The following is a 25,316-nucleotide window of genomic DNA, read 5'->3' on the forward strand; positions in this document are numbered from 1 at the left end:
GTGTTAATATAATGAAATGTAAATTAAATGATTAACTCAGTTTCAATAGATGATTATTTTAAAATGTTAATGGCACTCCAGTGAGAGATGATAGGTGAGAATGAAAAGGCAGGTCAGTTAGCCTATCGTGATGAATAGACCTAGAATTTTGGAATTTAAGACGATGCTGCCCATTCTTCGCCCTTCCTTAGTCGCCTCTTACGACACCCATGGAAAGGAAGGGGTGGCCTATTCTATGCCGGGACCGTACGGCAAAAACTTTATATATATAAAGAATTTAAATGTACATACTTAAGTATGATACAGTGTAGCTTTAATTAATTCCCTTCACTTTATAATAATCCTGTAAGCTCATGAAATTTACTTACATTTCAGCATAATTCTGGAAGAGTGATTAAATGGAATTATTTAGTAAATTATTTAAGTTTACTGCTTGAAACTGTAACTTTATATTATGTTACTTATTCATTAATTTTAATTTGTTGTCTTAATTACCTTGTCTACTTCTTGTACACAAACATTTTTATTATTCTTATTTTTGTAAAATTCAGTAGAGGCTTGTTTGAATCGAAGCATTTGGCGTTCCATTGTTTCTGCCTACCCTAATGGGAGACAGGCGTGACGGATATGTATGTATGTATTTATTAAAATAAGCACAATGTTTAAAATCCTGTTGTTGCTGGCAATTTGGTCAATCAAACTTTTTCATCTAAAATAGTTTGTAATTAATGACTCTCAACCGAAATTTGAAACATGTTTATTTTTATAAATTAAGCATACGTCAGGATATAATGTTTGAAAATTTCAACTTAAAGAGAAAACCATGACGTGTAAAACCGCGGGCGTTAGTTAATTTTTTATAATTATTATACTATGACGTTTAATATTTCATAACAAAACTAGATTTTTGCTAGTTACTTGGTAGATAGATAATTTATTACTTACAGCACACAAATTACAATACAAACATGCACATAATACACAGTAAAAGAGATAAAAGAATAAAAAACAAAAAAAAAAAAACAAAAAACAAAATATATAAAACATAAATTTCCTTTTTTTTATTTGGTACGTATAGATCCCTCGACCATTAGATTCCCTTAGCCGCCTCTTACGAAATGCCGTATGTAAAGGACTGTATGCTTGTTTGCCTTCCTCAGTAGTATATAAAAAAAAAAATACTTGCGGGAAAGGAAAGTTCCTATTCATCGTATCAGGACAGCTTTCAATTGTCCAGTACTGAATATAACACATAGTTGCCACGCTTGGCAGGCAGATTGGCAACTACAGTTAGGCTTTAGAGATGTTTTAACAGGGGCGCTGTTGCTAATCCCTCGCCTTCCCTTAGTCGCCTCTTACGACACCCATGGGAAAAGAACGGGTGGCCTATTCTTTGCCGAGACCATAAGGTCAAGAGTTTTTTTTTTTATACAACTTAGAATGGCAAACAAGCTGACGGCCCATCTGATGGAAAGTGGTAACCGTCGCCTATAGACATGAGCAATACCATGGACATAACAGAGTATACTGTTTCACCCATGATACCCCCCATGCGTTGCCATTCCTGAGGACTCAGGTGTTATTTCTCTGTACCCAGTACATTCACGCCATATCCCACCCTTCAAACCGAAACACAGCCATGCAAACACAACTGCTTGACGGTAGAAACACGAATGGGACAGAGGTGGTCAAGCAATCAACTTTGGTACAAAGTCTCCCTCTGGTAAGTTCCTACTGTTTGACATTAAAATATATCTTTCCAAACGAACTTAATTTACGTAAGGGCCAATAATACTTCAGTGAAGTGGCGACTCTAATGAAAATTCTAGAACAAGCTAAGTCTAAACCAGCGGTGGAACAATATCGGGGAAACTTTGTTGAAAATATAAAATTCTTTTGCTACGTCGACGGCGGGCCAGTGTGACGTTTCATTTGTGAACATTATTGAATTTGAGTTATTGGAGCGTCTGGGCTGGCCACCTTGCTTCGGACAATGGACTCGGACCTCTGTCGAGACTCCTTTTGTATACATCTTTTTATTAGCTAGTAGCAGGGGTGCTGGCTTCTAAAAAATTGTTAGTTATGGGGTCTACCAGTCTCATTGCTAGTAACATACCCTATCAGGTCGACCTTCACGCGGTTCCCCCTGGAAACCATCGTGGTTAAGTCTTATTGAATTCGTCAAGATAGGCTAACTGATCTGCTTTCATCTTCACCCATCATCGATCACTGGTGCCCCGCCAGCGTATACCGATAGCGCAAGCGGGGTTACCATTCCATTATCATCTATTAAAAAAAAAACTAGGTACATCATAATTATACGAGTATTAGAGGAAAGACGTATACTGCTTGCTGGACAAGCAAATTACGACCTAAACGATAGATAATAAGATGAAGATTATTTTAGTCATATTATGTGTGGTCCCGGCATAGAATACCCCCTTCCTTTCTCCTGGGTTCCTGGTTCCTGGGTTGCTAAGAAGCGATTAAGGGAGTTTATGGTGCAAGGATGCAACGTCCTTCTTAGAACACCTCTAAAACCTGACTGCAGTTGCTAATTCTCCTGCCAAGCGTGGCAACTACTGGCAACCCTCCCCCCTCACTCCCAAGGGGAGGCTTATGTTCAGCATTGGACAGTTAAAGGCGGATATGATGATGATGATTTATGATGTCTAGCGTCATGGGTGCTCCGCGCCCACTATTTACGTCTTGTGGGTGCTGGAGCCCCGAGCATCCAGGAATCGGCGCTCCTGATTAGTACCTCTATTGGTTGTTTAAAAAAAAATTAAAATCATAATACCACTCTACTGTAGCATGATTACAATTGTCATCATTAGCATCGATAGATACTGTAGTATCGATCAAAAACAATTGTTTGTATTTATAATAAGTTTACTATTGTAATCTTGTGAAGGAAACAATAAAGAGTATCTATCTATCTATCTATCTATTATTATGTTCACATATATTTGTATAAATTTAATATTTATGTACGAGTTATTGAAGTCGCTGGCGGAAATCCCCCCCCCCCATAAAAACAATATTATAAATTAAATTTAATAATATATATAAATATACAATTAAAATGATGTATATACCTGATTGAAGTTAGATATGTTGACAGAATAATCAAGTCAAATATTAATCCATACTTATAATAAATCTGTAGAGAGGTCAATTCTGTACATGAAATATATTTACAAAATAACTATCGGGGGGTGATTAGTGATCGATACTGATGACAAAAATGCAATCAGGAAAATTTTTGTCTGTCTGTCTGTATGTTCGTTATAGAAACAAAAACTACTCGACGGATTTTAACGAAACTTGATACAATTATTCTTCATACTCCTGGGCAGGTTATAGTATACTTTACATCACGCTACGATTAATAGGAGCAGAGCAGTGAAGGGAAATGTTGCGAAAACGGGAGAAGTTACTCCATTTTTAAGCTTCCGTCGCGTGTGCAGTTTTAATAGCCACTTTTTAAAATGTAAAAATGTCCACCTGTGCGAAGCCGGGACGGGCCGCTAGTAAGAAATAAGTGTTTCCACGTTCGCGGAATCAATGCGATTCGCATTCGCTTGCACTACTGTTTTGTCACATCGATTAATAATCGATACTCAACGATTATTCTGCGATATGTTATAAAAATTTTTTATACAACCACAAACAGCAAATAAGTTAACGACACAAAGTGGTAACTATCACATATAAATGTCTATAGGCGACGGTTACCACTTTCCATCAGGTGGGCCGTCAGCTTGTTTGCCATTCTAAGTTGTAATAAAAAAAAACAGTATCATAAACTTTACAGAATACACATTAAAGCACTTTATATTTCTTGTACGTTATATTTCCTGAGGATTTGAGTTCCATATAAATTCACTACCATATCCCATTCTTCAATTCAAAACACAGCCATGCAAGTACATGCAGACGGCAGAAAAACAAATTGCACAGAGGTACCATGCAAACGAATTTTGTATAAAAATCTTTAATAAAATAAAATAAATTAAGACCAATGTCGACTCTGGTCGCGCTGTGTGCTAGTCTATGGCGGCAGGTGGGCGGTTCGACCCGCAAAATTCACCCCCGACCGAATTACATCGAGATATATAGTCTATCCTGTACTCCGGGCCATTGCACGTGCTACTTACTTGATCAAGTTTACTAGACTCTGTTGTTTTTGTCTGCCTTTTGGCTGGAACTGAAGTGCATTCAATTTCGTGTTGGAAGTATTAAATTACTACGGAATTGGAAATATTTTAAAGCCAAACTCAGCATTTTAAGAATCTCGTCCCTTTTCGTCATTTCAGCCATTAATTGTTCGCTGCTGAACATATGGTTTTCCAGGGAGTTTTGCCAATAGTTGCCACGCTTAGCGGGAGGGTTGACAAACACAGTTAGACTTTTAGAGATGTTTTTTAAGAGGGACGCTGCTGCCAATCCTTCGATCATTAAGTACCTTTAGTCGCCTCTTACGACACCTACAGGAAAGGAAGGGGTACCTTATTCTATGCCGGGACCACAGGTATACTCACCTCCTTTATATTATATTAATATTGGTCTTAAACAATAGATATCAAAAACAAATTTTAGCAGAGGGAGACTTTGTACAAAAGTCGATTGCCTGGACACCTTTGTCCCATTCGTATTTCAACCGTGAAGCAGTTGTGTTTGCATGACTGTATTTCGGTTTGAAGGGTGGGATACGGCGTAAATTTACAGGGTATAGGGGAATAACATCTGAGTCCTCAGGAATGGCAACGCATGGGGGGTATCATGGGCTCTGTTATGTTCATGGTACTGCTCATGTCTATAGGCGACAGTTACCACTTTCCATCAGGTGGGCCGTCAGCTTGTTTGCCATTCTAAGTTGTATAAAAAAAAACATATTGTTAGTAATTTTATTTTTCTATCTGTCTATATGTTTTGTCCTAGTTTCAGGCAAAAATTGAAGCACCAAATGAAATGCAATTTTCACAGTTGTATTTCTGAAGATCAAACTTAAAACCTAGTGTTTGTTTCATCTTATACGCCATCAAGAAGTGGCCAATTAAATTGGTTTTACAACCTCTGAAATCCACGCGCAGTAGCGGGCAAATGGCTAGTACTTGTAAATAATTAACGCCTACTTGACGCCTGACACAAATCTGCGTATTTTGGCATTACCCATAAATTATTTGGGTGACCACCCGTATCATATTATTTATGCACCGTTAATTCCAACCACCATTTTAATCAATCAATCTGTCAAATCTATCAAATAATTGTAACAAATATCATTCGCGGTTCCGGATAGGCGTGCGGAACCCTTCCTGTCCCACTCCCGTGGGAATATTACTATTGATAGTTTATTATTATTACAATGTATTATCATGTATATATGTTTTTTTTTCAATATATGTTTGTATTAAGTAATAGTAAATATTTTATTATATACTTATTTTAATATTTTATTTAACTGTATATTTGTTTATGTATTAATAGTTGTAGCAATTCAGCTGCCCGCTAACGACATGTTTACTAACTGTATTGGGTCGACTGGAAGAGATCTCTGTCAGAGATAAGTCCACACTTGCTTACAACATTTATAAAAGCATTATCTTATATGTAACTTAAAAGTGCAATAAAGAATATATAATATTTTTGCCATGTAGTCTAGGTTTAGAATAGGCCACCCCTTCCTTTCCCGTGAGTGTCGTAAGAGACGACTTAGAGGAGGGCGAGGGATGGGTAGCAGCGTCTCTCTTAAAGAGTATCTAAAAGCCGAATTGCGGTTGCCAAACCGCCCGCCAAGCGTGGCAACTACTGGCAAAACTTCCCCCTATGGTGAATGCTTATGTTCAGCAGTGGACAGTTAACGGCTGAAATAATAGTAATAGAATCATAATATTTTTTTTTAATTGATGATAGTGGAATGTAACCCCGTTGACACTATCTGTATACGCTGGCGGAGCACTAGTGAGTGATGATAGGTGAAGATGAAAAGGCAGGTCAGTAAGCCCATAGTGATGAATACACCTGGAATTCAGCACGATGGTTTCCAGAGGGACCAGGTGGGGGTCGACCTAACAGAGTATTTTGTTAGCAATGGGACTGGTAGTCCGCATCATAGGATGGGTTATATCCTTATCTAGTACATAGGATATTTTATGTACTGATTCACGAAGGCAAAGTTGCGGGTACAGCTAGTCTATAATAATAGTGAGAATGTTCATCACCAAGATCGTCACAATATTTTTTTTAATGGATGACAATGATATGGCAACCCCGCCTGCGATAACGGTATACATTGGCGGGGCACCAGTGAATGATGATAGATAAGGATGAAAAAGCAGGTCAGTCAGACTTCAGAATTCACTTAGAATTGAACACGATGGTTTCCAGGGGGAACCACAAGAAGGTCGACCTGAGAGGGCATATTGTCAGCAATGGGGCTACTATCCCCTCGTCACCATATATTAACCATCATATAGATACTAGTCTATGGTGGTCTTTATATCTAGAGAAGTCGGTTATATATATATATATATATATATATATATATATATATATATATATATATATATATACATATTTATTTATTTATTAGTTAAGCTGTATGGACAACAAGTTTGTTTGTCATTCCACGTATTAAATGTATTAATGATATAATTATAAATATTATATTTCGCTGTAATTTAATTAAAATTTTCCCCAACCCTAATGTTCGGTCCGTTGCGTGGATACTTCAAAGGCTACACTGGACAATGTGAATTCAACTCTATTACATTACACATAGGGTATATTGTCGTGTACAGCGGAGCGTGATGTTATGTGAAGTAGGTTAATTGGGTCATAGGTATTTTCGCTTTTCTTAGAATATGATTTATCTTTTATGTACGCTATTAGCATCTCTTTTGTTATGCGAGTGCTTTAGTGATTAGCAACGTTATTTAGTTACTAGTTGGTATTAATACTATTGGGGTAATATGCCTCTAGCTGTGCCCGTTGGCAACCGCAGTTGGGCTTTGACGTTTTACGAGGGACTTTGCTGCCCATTCCTCGACTAATAATCGCCTTTTGTTTTTGTTTTCGAGAGTGACCTCTAACTACCCTATTTCTAATAGTATTTATTTATTATTAATATTTTTTTGTTCACGAATCTCGCCACCAAAAACCAAAAAGCAAGATTTTTAATTTTTGGCCACAACAGAATATCAGAATTTCGCTCTTTTGAAGGCAAAGCAATAAACTGAGTTGTGACCATTTTGTATTAGTGTCAAAATTATGTTATTTCTTTTATGTATAGCCATTATCCGTCCACTGCTGGACATGGGCCTCCCCTATAGACTTCCATAAGGAACGGTCCTGAATCACCTGTATCCGCTGACTCCTTGCAATACATTTGAGATCGTCAATCTAGTGGGAAGGGTCGTTCTACACTGTGTTTGCTCGTACAGGGTCGCTACTTAAGAACCTTTCCTCCCCATCCGTCGTCAGTTCTTCGAGCTATGTGGCCCATTGTCACTTCAGTTGGCTTATTCTTCGGGCTTTGTTGGTTCTTTTGCGGTTATCCTCGTTTCGGATTCTATCTCGCAAAGAAATTCTGAGCATGGCCCTCTCCATAGCCCGCTGATTATTTCACTTGAAATAAAACAGTCGCTGGGACCACACATTACAGTACTCACAAATAAACTTAAAAACAAAATATTCATACAATTGATATTACCTGTTAATAGATTTTTCACGCTGACTGTACAAGTTAACCCTTCAAAATCAATCGTACCCAATCACCCCACCCTGCCGGTTGCATACCAAAAACCGTTCCGTTCCCCGAATCAGGAAGCATTAAAGTACACCATTTAAACTTTTACAAAAGTAAAACAATTCCATTAGGGTACCCCAATTAATTTAGGGTTCCCACCCTCTAGTTAAATATTTGAAATTGTGAAGTAACCACCAAGTTTTGAATGGAGTACAACATGATTGTATGATTATTGTATTTTTAAGCGGCTTTATAAAGGAAAGGGTTCTCAGTTCGTCCGTATTTTTAACTGAATTCAAACAAAGAGGTTTTTTTTAATACCAGAGGGAGACTTTGTACAAAAGTCGATTGCTTGGGTACCTCTGTCCCATTCATGTTTCTACCGTGAAGCAGTTGTATTTACATGGCTGTGTTTCGGTTTGAAGGGTGGGATACGGCGTGAATTTACTGGGTACTTTACAGAGAACTTTACTTTGGGAATTTACAGAGGAATAACACCTGAGTCCTCAGGAATGGTAACGCGTGGGGGTATCATAGGCGAAACAGTATACTCTGTTATGTCCACGGTACTGCTCATGTCTATAGGCGACGGTTACCACTTTCCATCAGGTGGGCCGTCAGCTTGTTTGCCATTCTAAGTTGTATAAAAAAAAAAATCGGTCGCATTTGTACTCGTATATTTGTTGTCTTAAACTCAGTCATAGATTTGCCGATTTTTATTATTATTCTTCAACCGTTAACTGTCCACTGTTGAACATTAGCCTTCCTCATAAGAGGAGTTTTGGCAGTAGTTGCTATGCTTGGCAAAGCGGGTTGGCAACCGCAGTTAGGCTTTTACAGATATTCTAAGAGGGACGCTGCTGCCCATCCCTCCACTATATACTCCCTTAGTCGCCTCTAACGACACCCACGGGAAAGGAAGGGGTGGTCCATTCTATGCCGGGACCTACACGGAAACTTATAGATGTGATTATTTCTTGTAATTGTTTATATTTATAATAAGTTTAATATTGTAATCTTTTGGAGGAAACAATAAAGAGTATCTATCTATCTATCTATCTATCGAATGGTCCCATAGTTATATACTTTCAGATATAATACAGGTACTAGTTCCATAAGAATTTTATTAAAATCGGTTCAGTATTTTAGCTTTTAAATAAAAATAACTGGTTTTGTTAGAATTGAAGTTAGTTTATTTTTGTGCAAACCAATTTTACATTTTTAGAATCATAAAAATTCCACTGACCCAATCTCTTAACATATACTGTCAGATAAAGAAATAATTTCTAAATCGGTTTACAGCTGTCTCAGTTTTTTTTATACCACTGAGGTGGCAAACAAGCATATGGCCTACCTGATGGTAAGCGGTTACTGTAGCGTATGAACGCCTGCAATACCAGAGGTATTACGCGCGCGTTGCCGACCCTGAAGAAACCTCTTTACCCCCCTTTTGAAGAACCCCATGCTGTAGTCTCTTGGAAAAACTTTGGCAGGGAGATCATTCCATAACCTGAGTGTTCGTGGGAGAAAACATCTCTGAAATCGCGCAGTACGCGATTATAAAGTAACAAACATAAAAAAAAATACAACTAAACGGTGAACCTTTTTGAAGTCGGAGACAATTAAAGGTATTTGTAAACAAGTCTATTTAAATAAAGTTGTATCCCATTAAACAGAGATAAAACGCAAATAGATGGAGATATCAAAACTAAGCGACAATTCACGAAAGCACTTTTGTTCACGACTCATTATAATAAAACATAATAACGTTATCAAACAAGTAGTTGTGAAAAACATATAAAAATAACATCTACGATTACCCAATAACTGTGAATGGTGAGTGCTGGCAATAACCGGGAAATGTTGGCAATAACCGGACGCATCATTTTAAGGAAACGCTATGAATTTATCAGGAGCGATGAAACCAAGCGTGAGTTAGTTAGATCATGTATTGAATGCTAAAGTATGAATGAATGTGTGAATGAATGAATGAAAAGTCTTTAAATAAATAAATAATACATTTATTGCCATTTTTTACATTATTGTTCTCTTCAAAGAATGATAAATAAAAATATGTACACAAACAAAAGGAATACTTAATTACATCATCATCATCATCATCATATCAGCCTTCAACTGTTTACTGCTGAACATAATCCTCCCCCTTAGGGGGTTTTGCCAGTAGTTACCACGCTAGGCAGGCGGATTGGCAATCGCAGTTAGGCTTTGGAGATGTTTTAAGAGGGACGCTGCTGCCCATCCCTCGCCGTCCCTTAGTCGTCTCTTACGATATCTATGGAAAAGGAAGGGGTGGCCTATTCTATGCCGGGACCACACCTAATTACATGAAAGTATTTATTTATAATAACATGTTGAAAAGATTATTTGTTTATGATTTTTTTTATACAACTTAGAATGGCGAACAAGCTGACGGCCCACCTGATGGAAACACAGCCATGCAAACACAACTGCTTTACGGTTGAAACACGAATGGGACAGAGGTACCCAAGCAATCGACTTTTGTACAAAGTCTCCATCTGGTAAATATATGTATATATGATATGGTATGTATGTATTTATGATATATATATATATATATTAAATTGTATCTCATATTAATTTTATGATGACTAAAATTTGACCGTTGATCGTTTTTTGTTCGCAGAGCAAAAACTGCTTATTATAAAGCAAAATTTATGTATAAACATATAATATTTACAATGTCATATATTTATATTTACAATGTATATTACATCGTCGAATTTGTTATTTTTTGATTGTGACGCAAATTGTAGTGAAAATTACACATTACAATTACAGTTGGCGACATCTATTTGACTTAATATCTATGGACGCCTCAATACGCCCATCGTTATATAAGTAAGGTGAATAGAGAAGCGCTTGTGTCAGTTACAAAAGGGAATTCAATTAGAAATCTTGCTTCGATCTACTTCGAGATCTAAGCAGATCGGGTTATTGTGATGATACTTTTGTTGTGTCAAGACGCTGTTTTGAATTACCGCTTTCTGTTGACGAGTTAATAATGAGGAGGTCCTGCTTAGGGTTAAGGAAAAGAGACAAATTATGAAAACTATTGAGGACAGAAGGGAAAAAATGTTGGGACACTTGATACGACACGACGAACTTATGAACATTATAATAGAAGGTGAGATAGAAGGAAGCAGGGGAAGAGGGAGACTGAGACAGTTACATCAGGCAGATCAAGGAAGGAGTTGGTGTCGTGTCGTGTCAAGAGGTGAAGAGACTCGCTGAAAATCGTAGTGAGTGGCAAGAGCTCCACCGACAAGAGCCGCAGCTCTTAAATAGGATAGATAGATGACGAATATCGACCGACTTCAAAAAAGGAAGGGGTTTCAATTCGGTTGTATTATATTTTTATATCTCCCTCGCCGTCCTTTAGTCGCCTCTTCCGATATCCACGGGAAAGGAAGGGGTGGCCAATTCTATACCGGGACCACACGATCGTTTACATTATAACTACATTTTAATTCATATTATATTAGTAAAGTAAAATTCATATAATATTTTTGAAGGACTAATTACTTACATGAATGTTATTATCTTCGGGGTCCAGTTTCTGGGTACCATTGTACCACTCGATGTTGGCCGCCGGCCTCGCCCCTGATGCTGTGCACATAAGGGTAAGCAAGGTACCCTGGGTCGCGTGCTCCCCTACTCCAGATATGAACGCCTTGTTCGGTGGCACTGTTAAGGAAGAAAATTAAATTTCAATCAATTAATATTATACTGGCTATATTCCGCGGCTTCGTCCGTTTATCATGATGTTGAATCGCTTACAACCTTCCTCAAGAAATGAGCTATCAAATGCAATTTTTTTTACCAGAGGGAGACTTTGTACAAAAGTCGTTTGCTTGGACACCTCTGTCTCATTCGTGTTTCTATCGTGAAGCAGTTATGTTTGCATAGCTGTGCATTTCGGTAAAATGGTAACCGTCGCCTGTAGATATGAACAGTACCATGGACGTAAGAGAGTATATTATTTCGCCCATAATACCACCCATGCGTTGTCATTCCTGAGGACTCAGGTGTTATGCCTCTGTACCCTGTAAATTCATTGCCATATCCCACCCTTTAAACTGAAACACATCCATGCAAACACAACTGCTTCACGGTAGAAACACGAATGGGTCAGAGCTGTTCAAGCAATCGACTTTTGTACAAAATCCCCCTCTGGTGTATATATTAATTATAATACTATATATATATTTATTATAATATATATTAATATACTAATATTATAATTTATTACGCCTCATGTCCTTCTTCTCCCACCTTGCCCTCTTCTTTGTTGAGTGTTTACTGAATTTGTGAATGGTTGTGCGTTTTGTGTATGAATTGTGTTGTATGAATCTGGTGTGTTTGTTGATTATTAATATTAAATTAATACTCTTGCACATTTATAATTTGTTTTGATTATCTTAATAGATTAAACAATAAAACATTATAAAAGATATCAGCTGTCAATTACGTCTAAACATGTAGAAATCCAACTTTTGCGAGTACAACAAAACCGGGTTTGCAATTGGTCTGTCTCTAGATACTGCCTTGTGACGTCACTAATCGACACCCAAAACTTGTAACAGTACCCCGGGGTCCCATTCCGTGATCCACTCATAACGTATCCTGTTATATGACCGTGTAGGACAGGCGTCGTAAAATAGTTACTGAACACACGATTTTTTTATGCCATAGGGAATAAGTGCCATCCTGCCGACAAGATTGGTAGGGGAAACGATTTGGGGCAGTTCTATATCAACTAGACGGAGTCCCTACAAATGTTTCGACTAAGAATACTGTTTTTAGCGATTTACAAAGAAAGCCATGGAAGATGTGCATTATTTGTGGTCACGTTGCTCGATTATGTCGCCAATTTTGAACTGATATTCACAATTTTTTTTTTCCAATATATAGGGTTTACTTGCATGTGAATTATAACGGGACCGTATTCATTCTGAGATAATTGAAGCTGCAGTTTTTTTTTATACAACTTAGAATGGCAAACAAGCTGACGGCCCACCTGATGGAAAGTGGTAACCGTCGCCTATAGACATGAGCAGTACCATGGACATAACAGAGTATACTGTTTCACCCATGATACCCCCCATGCATTGCCATTCCCGAGGACTCTGGTGTTATTCCTCTGTACCCAGTGAATTCACGCCATATCCCACCCACCCTTCAAACCGAAACAAAGCCATGCAAAGACATCTGCTTCACGGTTGAAACACGAATGGGACAGAGGTACCCAGGCAATCGACTTTTGTACAAAGTCTCCCTCTGGTACTGTTATTCTTTGCGCAGTTAAATCCTATTTCTTATGAAGTAAAATCTACTTTCGAGTATTTATTTTGTTTTTACAACACAGGGGGCAAACAAGCATGCGGCTCACCTGGTGGTAAGTGACTACCGCCGCCCATGTATGCATGTGTGAGTGCGTGCATACTTCCAATCCAATACGATTACACAAAGTATTTATATCAATCTTTAATTTTACATTATTACAAGCTTTGTTTAAACCTAAAACTGTGTGAGTGCGTGTAAAAGCAAAAACTGTCTTATTGTCTATAATATATTATACAATATGTTATGTAGGGTAATAGGTTCTTATAGTAATTTAACTACGTAATCCTAACTTTACATATACGAGTATATGATATATTCTTTAGCAATATAATGGTTGTAAGCCTCTTAGTAATAAATAGAAAGAAGCACAAGTACTCAAACAGTTGATTTATTTTAGAAATAATAATAATAAATCATTTTTTTTTGATGGATTTAAATGGTATGGTAACCCCGCCTGCGCTAACGGGATACGCTGGCGGAGCACCAGTGAAGGGTGATAGGTGAGAATGAAAACAGGCCAGTTAGCCCATCATGATGAATTCATCAGGAATTAACCATGATAGTTTCCAGGGAGAACCGAAAATCCAAAGGAGGTCGACCTGGTTGGGTATATTGCTAGCAATGGGATTCATAAAATGTTTAAGAAAACTAATATAATTTTTAAAGAAATATCTAACACGTGCACGTGTGTGTATGTATGTGTATACGCGTGCGTGCGTGAGTGCGTGTGTGCATGTGTGCGTGCGTGCGTGTATACGTGCGTGCATGTATGTATGTGTGTGTATACACGCGAATGTTTGTGTATGTATGTATGTATGTGTGTATACGTGCATCATCATTAAAGTATTTTTTTGCATAAAAAAATGTACTTGTCGCATGTATTTTGTGCACACATCAAATAGCATATAGATTTATAGCTCCAATATTCAAGATTGGGCAGGCTATCTCAATTACAGGTCGCGTCGATTGGCTTTGATATAAGTGGGGACGAAAATATGGGGGACCGTAATTGGGGGCGAATGACATTATTTTTTGCGTTATGAAAGCTGAAAGCTTCTGTAATTAATAACATATTATGGGTGGCCGTGCTTCATAAGGAAAACCAGTGTGCCTTATAGAACGTATTTAAGAGATTTTCATCCAAACTTTCAACTACTATTTAATACTACCAGAGGGAGACTTTGTACAAAAGTCGATTGCTTGAGAACCTCTGTCCCATTCGTGTTTCAACCGTGAAGCAGTTGTGTTTGCATGGCTGTGTTTCGGTTTGAAGGGTGGGATATGGCGTGAATTTACTGGGTACAGAGGAATAACATCTGAGTCCTCAGGAATGGCAACGCATGAGGGGTATTATGGGCGAAACAGTATACTTTGTTATGTCCATGGTACTGCTCATGTCTATAGGCGACAGTTACCACTTTACATCAGGTGGGCCGTCAGCTTGTTTGCCATTCTAAGTTGTATACAAAGAAATCATTCTGGGAAAGGGATTCTTAAAATCCTTTGTTATTGTTTACCCATGTTACCTATAGTATCTATAAAAATATGTTTCACAAAGAAATGTAATCAGTATCAGTTGACAGGTGAGAACAGCGCCGTAGCTAGACCCAAGTTCAAGGTAGGGCAAAAGAACTTATTGGTAGGGCAGACTCACTTTTTCAAAGTCAATTATGGGCAGAACCAATAATTAAGTGACTTCAAAAAAATGAGAGTTTTACCAGAGGGAGACTTTGTACAAAAGTCCTTTTGGGTACCTCTGTCCCATTCGTGTTTCAACCGTGAAGCAGTTGTGTTTGCATGGCTGTGTTTCGGTTTGAAGGGTGGGATATGGCGTGAATTTACTGGGTACAGAGGAATAACACCTGAGTCCACAGGAATAACAAAGCATGGGGGGTATCATGGGCGAAACAGTATACTCTATTATGTCCATGGTACTGCTCATGTCTATAGACGATGGTTACCACTTTCCATCAGGTGGGCCGTCAGCTTGTTTGCCATTCTAAGTTGCAAAAAAAGAATAAAAAGTTATGAGGTAACAAACATAAAAAAAACAATCGAAATTAGAGACTTCTACTTTTTAAAGTCGGTTGAAAAGAGCTTGTAAACAAGACTGTTTGAATAAAGACGATTCCTATTGTAAGCATCAAAGATCTTATTCAAGAAGTTAGTCAAGAGAAGCCGGGCGAGTAGCTAGTATTACAAACATTACGTTTTATATGTTTTCTGAGGGACAGTTAATGTATCATATTGTATCATGCCCTCGTATTTCATGCTGTCAAGCGAGAGTGATGCCCATTGTTCGCTTTAACCTTTCGTCTTTCATTCCTGTCGCTTGCATTTTTGTGGTTTGGACGTCATTCATAGGCCAACCATTTTTCTGCGTTTTTTCTTTTTTTTTTTATGATACTTAGAGTCGCGAACAAGCTGGCGCTCTACCTAATTGTAAGTGCTAACCGTTACCTATGTAGGAGAGGAAAGGATTGTTAGTAATGCGGACTTCCCTACCAGTCCCATTGCCAGCAATGTGTCCTGTCAAGTTGACCTCCATGTGATTCCCCTGGAAACCATAGTGCTGAATTCCGGGTGTGTTCATTACGATTATTAGGGCAGATGGGGTTACCAAAAGACAGACACACACACATACACACACACACACACACACACACACACAGAGAGAGAGAGAGAGAGAGAGAGAGAGAGAGAGAGAGACTCGCACACACATACACGCACGCAACACACACACAAATATAAACAAACATAGTACCTCTTCCTTTTAAAAGTTATTTAAAGTTAGCCTAACTAAACGACAAAAATACAGATACGGACAAAGTTTTAATTATAATAAAAAGCAGAATAAATAGATAACGGCAAATACGACTATTCGATATTTATTCACTATGTGTTAAATATAAACACGTAGTGTGTACTGTGGGAGAACAGTAAATTAATTCTTCAGTGAACGCGGAGTGTGGAGTAGATGGTGCGCCGGACACCGCTCGCCCTCAAGGCCTGTCGACTTGCCGATATTGCAAGGTGGTAAAATTCCCTACCCTATTATGTCTAGTGATGTGCAAGTTAACATTCGATATGTCTATAAATATGTGACAAAGTCACAAATCATACATTTTGCAGTCATTTCAATATAATAAATAAAACAGGTGTGCAAGCATGTGACAATATTATAAATACAGTTATTACAAAGTTAACAAAATATTCTGCGACTTATGTGCTTTTATTTCTGTCTTAACTGTCTCTATTGAATAATAAATTACATACAGCTACCGAACTAAGTAGAGCCTGCATCTCAGTGGATAGTTAAATAACTTCCTTTGATTTTAATATTTATAAAAGACGTTACAATATCGAATATAAACACACTCAAATTTGCAATGTCCAAGATACTTTTGATGTGGATAGCATCTTATTACCTCTCTTATAATTAAAATTATAATTTATCCACCCAATATAATATATAATTTGCCAGTTATCTTAGCAACCACATAAAGAGTTGACTGACGACATATTTATATCTACATGTGACAGTCACTACTTCCAAATCATCTCTAGTAGCAAAAAAAATCATTGTTATTATTTTAATAATATTTATGTAATGAAATTAATTGGTGTTCAAAAGTCTGGCTAACTATAGGGATAGTTTAAAAGAAAAAAAGAAGGAAGAATCCTAAAGTTCAGCTATAAAATAGCAAAAATAAAATAGGTATAATTGGTAAAAAAAGGTATGGGAATCGCGACTTCAGATTACTTTTAATAGATGGCATTGTTGACGATAAAAAGTTCATAGAGTCATCTAGTCAGATCTAAAATAATTAAATTTAGCAAAATCGTGTAGTTTTTAACAAGCAGTTTTAAATTTCTAAAACAAAATGGTAATTTGAATAATTACAAAATTCATATAAACTTAACTAATGTCCTTTGTATCGTTTTTCTTTTTTTTTGTATTATTCTGTTTAGTATCGTAATAATCTATATAAAAATTGTGTGGGCCTCAGTAACCTTATTAAAGAATTTATTATTATTATTAAAAAAACAATTACAAAAAGAATTATCAAAATTAGCAACATATTTGAAAAATACACAAAAAAAAACATACAGATGAATGAGAGCTTCTTTAAAATCTAAAAAACTAAGTCTAAAAATCTCTAAGTATTACAAATCAAAATATAAGTACACACATATAAAATATAATATAAAAAATAGTTTCCCATGCTGAAACCTTCGTAATGTATTTATTATGCTATAAATACCGACCCTATTTACAAGAGGCCATAAATGTTCAACTTTGCCGATAACAAAACTATCGACAGCGCCCATCCCTTCGATACACTATCTTGCCACTTATTAGCTATACGCTCTCGCAATTTATCGGGTGGGCCCTGAAAATTGCTCGCCAGTGTAGTGCTGGAGTTAGTTAAGTGATGGCTTAATGTGCTCTTATATGTAAAATATAGGGGATGGGTTCGGAACATTTTACTAGTGCCAGGGCTGTATGTAGGGCTATTAATTAATTTATGGTTTTATTTATTAGCATTACGTCTATAAGGTAAATTGATAGTTATTTTTTTAGTTCAAACTATATGGTAAAGAGGTAGGACATCAGAGTTCTCAGGAATGTCAACGCATGACGTGGTACCATTGGTATCACAGTATATTCAGTGACGTCCGCAGTCCTATTCGTGTTTATAGGTTTAAATTTTTAAATCAAAATAACTGGTTTTGCCACAGTTGAAGTAGTTTTATTACATAATCATAAGTATTTTACATAATCATTTTACCAGAGGCAGACTTTGTATAAAAGTCGATTGCTTGGGTACTTCTGTCCCATTCGTGTTTCAACCGTGAAGCAGTTGTGTTTGCATGGCTGTGTTTCGGTTTGAAGGGTGGGATATGGCATGAATTTACTGGGTACAGAGGAATAACACCTGAGTCCTCAAGAATGGCATCAAGGGTATCATGGGCGAAACAGTATACTCTATCAAATTTTCACGTTGTTTAATCGGGACTTGACGTGACGTGATTACACGTAAATAGTACTTATATACTTGATTTTCATTATATTGACAATTATTAGATCCATTGAGTTATCGAGAGGTAACCAAAATTACTGTCACGTGTACAATATTAAAATAAATATTTAAATATTATATTATTAGTATTAAATAAAATTGTGTCCAAATACCTCTCTGTGGAGAACCAATAAGATTCCAGTGCAATCCAGTAAAGCGACAATTAATAGACTAACTAGTCGGCCATGTTTATATTGAACGTCAGCAAATTGATTATTATACGAAGTATCCAAGCCGACTTAAGTCTTTAGATAGTACACAGTTTAGAATGTATGTACTTCATACACTCATTCGCTTAGCATTTTGATAAATATAACAATTTGTATGTCATTTAAATAACAAGAGTATCATGGGCGAAACTGTTATGTGCATGGTACTACTCATGTCTATAGGCGACGGTTACCACTTTCCATCAGGTGGGACGTCAGCTTGTTTGCCATTCTAAGTTGTATAAAAAAAATCTATTGCAAATTTGATGTGTACTATTTTTTAAATAAATATTTTCTTTGTTACATAAAAAAATATTTATTTTATTTTTGTACATTACCCAATTACACTGTAGCAGATTTGTGAACCAAATTCTTAAGGCTTTTAGTATTTTATCTAAAATAGGTAATATGAACTGAATTAGAATAAGTTACTTTAAAAATCTGCAAAAGAAATCTGTCCGAGTTATCCTATTCAATTCGCCGCCTATTTGTCTAAGTTAAGTAAGTTAAGGTGAGTAATTTTAAGAAAATGTAAGTAAAGTAAGTAAAGTATCCTTGAGAACAAAGTATTCTGAGCTGAAAGAAATTTTGAACAGATTAAATTAATTTATAAAAGACAAGAGGGTGTCGGACGAACGATGTTGGGTCTGTGATTAAAACATTAATTGTATATTAATTCGTTAAATTAAAGTTTTACGTATAAATATTAAAATGTTAAGCGGTCAACCGATAGTATACGTTCCGTGGTTGAACTTGGGTTACACTCGGTTCGGATAGTAGGGTAGTATGGGTTCGAATCCCGTTGGATCGTGTAGTCGGTTGGTAAATTTAATTTATTCATCATAATCACTCTGATAACTGTCCAATGCTGAACACTGCTGTTTTGAAAGGAGGCGGGTTGGCACTCGCAGTTGGGTTCCGGCACAGAATGGGCCACCCCTTCCTTTTTCGCAGGTGTCGTAAGAGGTGACTAAGAGAATTGATTATCGAGAGATGGGCAGCAGCGTTCGTTTTTAAACATCACCAAAGCCTAACTACAGTTGCCAATCCGCTTGCCAAGCGTGGCAACTACTAGTAAAACCACGCGGCAAGGTTGTTCTCTTAGAGTACGCTAATACTGTAGACGGAAAACTTTTCTATAGTTACTGTTAAGTAACATCATTATATATATATATATATATATATATATATATATATATATATATATATATATATATATTATTATTATTATTACATAGTATAAAACAAAGTCGCTTCCTGCCTGTCTGTCCCTATGTATGCTTAAATCTTTAAAACAACGCAACGGATTTTAATGCGGGTTTTTTATTAAATAGAGTGATTCAAGAGGAAGGTTTATTTGCATAATACATGCATAATATTGTAAAGAAACACTGATAATTTTAGAGGTTTCTAATGTGATGTAAAGTGCACCCATGCGAAACCGGGGCGTGTCGCTAGTACTCTAATAAACACTCGTGCTGTATTTTTACTAACTAAAAAAATAGGTAATAGATTCCTCATAGTATAAATAAAGCCGGCAGTAAAGACTAGTTAATATAATCGGAAATATTTATTGCCTGAATAAATGAATGTGACAGAAAGTAACCTCTGACTACCCCTCATCTAATGGTATCTGTTATTTATTTATTTATTTAGAATATAATATCAAATGGAGGCGAATGTAAACGGACACACACAAGCCATTTTATTTATATTTCTTTTTATTGTTATTTTTAATAAGGAATTTGGCGACTGACTCTTGGCCGCAACAGAATATCAGTGTTTTGCTCTTTTGAAGGCGAAGCAATAAACTGAGTTGTGACCATTTTGTGTTACTGTGGCACACGCATGAAAAAAGTAAATTGTTGTTTTATATATTTTGTTTTGTTGCTTTTTTATTTTCATTCTTTTATCTCTTTTATTGTGTATCATGTGTATGTTTGTATTGTAATTTGTGTGCTGTAAGTAATGTAAATAAATTATCTATCTATCTATCCATCTATAAGACACGAGTAACAGTTGATTTGATTTAAAAATTTTTTTACCAATCGCCCCATAAAATTTCCACCCCGAACTCTAAATTAAGCGTTAATTTTGATTCCCCTTAACTCCTCGACTTTTTCCTGTTTAATTTGGCAAGAGAATAAATTTTCATTAAGCACTGCCCTGATACTATTTAATTAATGGGCGTAATTATAGAACGGCGCTCTGTAAATGTGATAAGAGGAGAAAAACTGCATTTATGTAGATGGGAACTGTCGTTGTCAGCCCGATTTAGCGGGCGAGCTGCCTCTGGAATAATCTAGAAATTTGTTACGTCCGGGACGTCGTCCGCGTGTACGGGACATGTTTATTCCATTGATGAATGAAAATGGAATGGTAACCCTGTCTGCGATATCGGTGTACGTTGGTAGAACACTAGTGACTGATGATAGGTGAGGACGAAATCAGGAAGTCAGACCAGAGAGAGATTTTTCAGAGAGGTACCTTTGTCCCATTCGTGTTTCAACCGTGAAGTAGTTGTGTTTGCATGGCTGTGTTTCGGTTTGAAGGGTGGGATATGGCGTGAATTTACGGTGTACAGAGGAATAACATCTAAGTCCTCAGGAATGGCAACGCATGGGGGGTGTTATGGGCGAAACAGTGTACTCTGTTATGTCCATGGTACTGCTCATGTCTATAGGTGACGGTTACAACTTTCCATCAGGTGGGCCGTCAGCTTGTTTGCCATTTTAAGTTGTATATAAAAAAAAAATCATGACTTTAGCCGGGAATTAACGACGATGATTTTATGCTGGACTCACACGGAGGTAAACCTCATGGCTCATGGTGTATTTTGATAGTAACAGAACCATTACTAATAATCATTTGCACCCTACTCTTGTTATTTTTTATACCACAAAGGAGGCAAATAAACTTACAACCCGTCTGATGGTAAACGGTCATTGTACTGAAGAAACCTTTGTTAAGACCTCTTCTGTTTATTTATTTAAATTGTGATACATAGGTAACAGTACATAACAATGGATGGCAAAACAAGATAAGTCCTCTATGATCAACCCCATCTATCGAGGTATACAAATTTTGCAATTATATAAGAAAAAAAAATATATAAAAAAAAACAACAATGTCACATTTATAGTAAAAAATTATAATATTATGGAAATTTATTACATAATATTAATTTTTCTTTACATATTATGAAAGACGATTCATGGAAAATCATTAAAAAAACGCGTTTTTTTATAAGTATCTAACGAGAACTATAATCGGCATAGCCTAAAGCAGCGATTCCTAAAGTGGGTTCCTCGGAAACTAGGGGTTCCGTAAAAAAGTTACTAGGTTTACGGGAAATCATTTATACAGTGAAACAATTTCATTCTTCACATTAACAATTAAAGGAAACTTTAAAGTGGTTAACTTTTAAAATATTTCTAATAAAAGCTTTTGTTTTTATTTCAATTACAGTGGGGTTCGATAAAATAAAAGGTATTCGGTGGGCGTTACGTTTTCTTAAAAGTTTAGGATCTCCTGGCCTATTGGGTCTAACAGCTATATTTGCTAGCAATACCAGGTCAACTTCCACGTGGTTCTCCGTGGAAACCATTGTGGTTAATTCTTGTAGAGTTCTTAACGATGAGCCAATGGACTTGCTTTTATCCTTACCTATTATCTCTAATTGGTGCCTGGCCAGTATTTACCGATAGCAGATAGTCTTTACAAAGATTGAAATCGAAAGAAGCATGAGGCAAAAACGACAAGCCATTTCTTATCTCGCATTTTACTGACATGGAGCGTTGCTGCAAATGCAAATGCACGAATAGCTTTTTTTTTGTGTAGAATAAAAAGCAAGAATACATTTAGGCTGTTAGCGATTTTTAGGTAATTTACAAATGAGTACATGGGTATTGTTATGTTAACCAGTAACAGTTGAATACGAAAGAAGATATAACCATAAAGAATATTTTAATAGTATAACATTGTTTATGTTAGCACCTTACTTTATCATAAAAAATATTTGGAAATTTTCGGGACAAAATATATATCCGACTATTAGATTCTTTTTGTCAAGACACTTAGGATCATGTGGAGGTATCAAGCTCAAAGGAGGTATCAATGTCAAATACTCAAGTTTAAACCTTAGTCCTTTGTTTCTTAGTTTCTTCACACATTGAGTTAATTCGAAAAAGATTCTCAAATTGGCTCGACCGGGATTTAAACCCGAGATTCTATTTGTGCAAAGCAGCGTGTCCACCACAGGATGAAATCCATCTGGGTTGAATAATCCAGAAGACTCAGACCTGAGCCGATTCGGTAAAGTTTCTCAAATTGGCCTGATCAGGATTTGAACTCGAGACCTCATTTACGCAAAGCAACGTGCCCACCACTGCATCACGGACATTATCTTTGAAGGGATACATTTTGAATTGACTTCATGGAATAAATTAATTTCATTGCAACTAACCTTCTACATCCAACGACACCTTCCGTACAATGGGCTCGTCCAGGGCCGCTGAGGAAACTATACACTTCAACTCGCCTCCCAGCTCCGCCCGTGTTACCGTTAGTGACAGGACATGTTGAAAAGTGGTTGCGTTCGGTGTCGTCGTTTGAGCTGAAACAAAGAAAGTAAATATAAGACTGTAATATTTACTTGCTTGATTGCGGATATCCCAAGATTAAAAAAAGCACTATTGTAAACTACCACATTGGGGGAAAAGGGATTGTTAGTAATGGAGACTGAGAATCCCATTGTTAGCAATATACCCAACCAGGTCGACCTCCTCGCGGTTCTCCCTGGAAACTATCATGGTTAATTCCTGATGAATTGATCATGATGGGCTAACTGGCCTGTTTTCATTCTCATCTATCACCCTTCACTGGTGCTCCGCCAGCGTATCCCGTTTTTTTTTTATTTTATACAACTTAGAATGGCAAACAAGCTGACGGCCCACCTGATGGAAAGTGGTAACCGTCGCCTATAGACATGAGCAGTACCATGGACATAACAGAGTATACTGTTTCGCCCATGATACCCCCCATGCGTTGCCATTCCTGAGGACTCAGGTGTTATTCCTCTGTACCCAGTAAATTCACGCCATATCCCACCCTTCAAACCGAAACACAGCCATGCAAACACAACTGCTTCACGGTTGAAACACGAATGGGACAGAGGTACCCACGCAATCGACTTTCGTACAAAGTCTCCCTCTGGTTAACTAACTCCGTTAAATAACTCCGTTAGCGCAGGCGGGGTTACCATACCATTTTCACCCGTCAAAAAAAAAAACTACCACATTATATCAGTCATTAACTATTCACAGCTGAACATAGGGCTTCCTCCATTAGGGGGTTCGCCAGTAGTTGCCGTACTTGACAGGCGGATTGACAACCGCAGTTAAGCTCTGATGATGTTTTAAGAGGGATGCTGCATGCCTATCCCTCGACCATTAATTTTCCTTAGACACCTGTTACGACATTCACGGGAAAGGAAGGAGTGGCCCATTCTATGCTAGGGCTATATGGCAAACTACTATATACCAAAAACGTGAATTATGATAATCATTACTAATATTGTAAATACAAACTGTTACTAGCGGCTTTGCCTGCGTGTGTTAGATATTTATTTTAAATTATATCAATTTTCTTAAACATTTTGTGTCAAAATGTTATAATTATTATATTTATTAATAAAAATCAGACTAACTACTTTAAATATAATAAAATATTAAAATTGTTATTATACTAAATTTTGTAATGAATTATTCTTGTAATGTATATAAAACATTAATTTATATTTTAATTGATTTTATAATAATTTATTATCATGATAGTTAAATAAAAAGTGATGAAATTGTAAGAACACGTGGTCTCGCCGACTTGTTCACTCGAATTCGGCCCTGTAGATATAAAAGATTGTTATTTGGGTGGGGAGGCACTTCTTGTCCAACCGTTGAACAGAGCGGAGCTCCCTGCCGTATCAAGAGTGAACAAGTATAGTGAACCACGTGGTCATTATATAAAATATATATCAATTATTGTTGATGGAAGTCCTAAAGAAGCTATAATTAAATAAATGTGAATGGATTAACAGAAGTTGGGTATTTATGTTATATTATTTGTTATATATCAACTACAAAGTAAAATAAGTAAATATATGAATTAATAGTATGATATATAAATTAAATTAATTGTATGTACTTGTGCTTCATTTCTATTTATCAATAAGAGGCTTACAACCTTTATATTGCTAAAGAATATATATCATATACATGTAAAGTTAGTATTACGTAGTACCCCACATATCATATTATATATATATATATATATATATATATTAAATATTATAAATAATAATTCATTACTTAAGACGTGCATCAGTATATAAAGTATGTAAATTTACCTTTATAGCTGTTAATATATAAGTTAAATATTTTTTTTGTTGTATAAATTATATTGTGTTTACAGACTTGTTTAGCTGTGTGTCTGTGTTTTGATCATGCTGTGTACGCATATATTTGGAGGGTTAGCTTGAACAAAATATTATTGTACTGTATAAATTAATGTAACCATGTTAATTCTCTGTAATGTGTACGTATTGAAATAAAATGAAATAAAATAAAATATACCATGTGTTAATTAGGATATACATAGCCTTCTCGTATACTAAATTTCATTTAAATAAATAAAGAATACAGAATAGAGTTAATTTAATAGAATACTTGAATTAGTCGTCCTGACTAGAAGAAATTCTTAAGGTCTAAAGAAATACTAATTGGTGTTGGAATCGACTATCGTTATGTACACAAATATATATAGAAAAAAACATGTGAGCCCGGTGCTGGTTGTTAGTAATAATGAATAAAGATGGCGGCGAAGGTGTTG

The 25,316-nt window shown here is 36.4% G+C and overlaps 1 protein-coding gene across 9 annotated transcripts in view; it reads right to left on the minus strand.

The window, feature by feature from the left end:
* The window catches only part of LOC113514629 (hemicentin-1), a 573,783-nt gene that overhangs the window by 56,684 nt on the left and 491,783 nt on the right, over positions 1 to 25,316 (minus strand). For all 9 annotated transcript variants that reach the window (XM_052891885.1, XM_052891877.1, XM_052891883.1 and 6 more), the window contains exons 6-7: positions 22,897 to 23,046; positions 11,322 to 11,479 (exon numbers count right to left, since the gene is read on the minus strand). In XM_052891885.1, coding sequence (XP_052747845.1) covers positions 11,322 to 11,479; positions 22,897 to 23,046 — 308 coding nt within the window. The remainder of the gene's footprint in view (positions 1 to 11,321; positions 11,480 to 22,896; positions 23,047 to 25,316) is intronic.

This window comes from Galleria mellonella, unplaced genomic scaffold (genome assembly GCF_026898425.1).
Source record: "Galleria mellonella isolate WM207_F2 unplaced genomic scaffold, CSIRO_AGI_GalMel_v1 utg146, whole genome shotgun sequence".
In the NCBI taxonomy this organism is placed as follows: domain Eukaryota; kingdom Metazoa; phylum Arthropoda; class Insecta; order Lepidoptera; family Pyralidae; genus Galleria; species Galleria mellonella.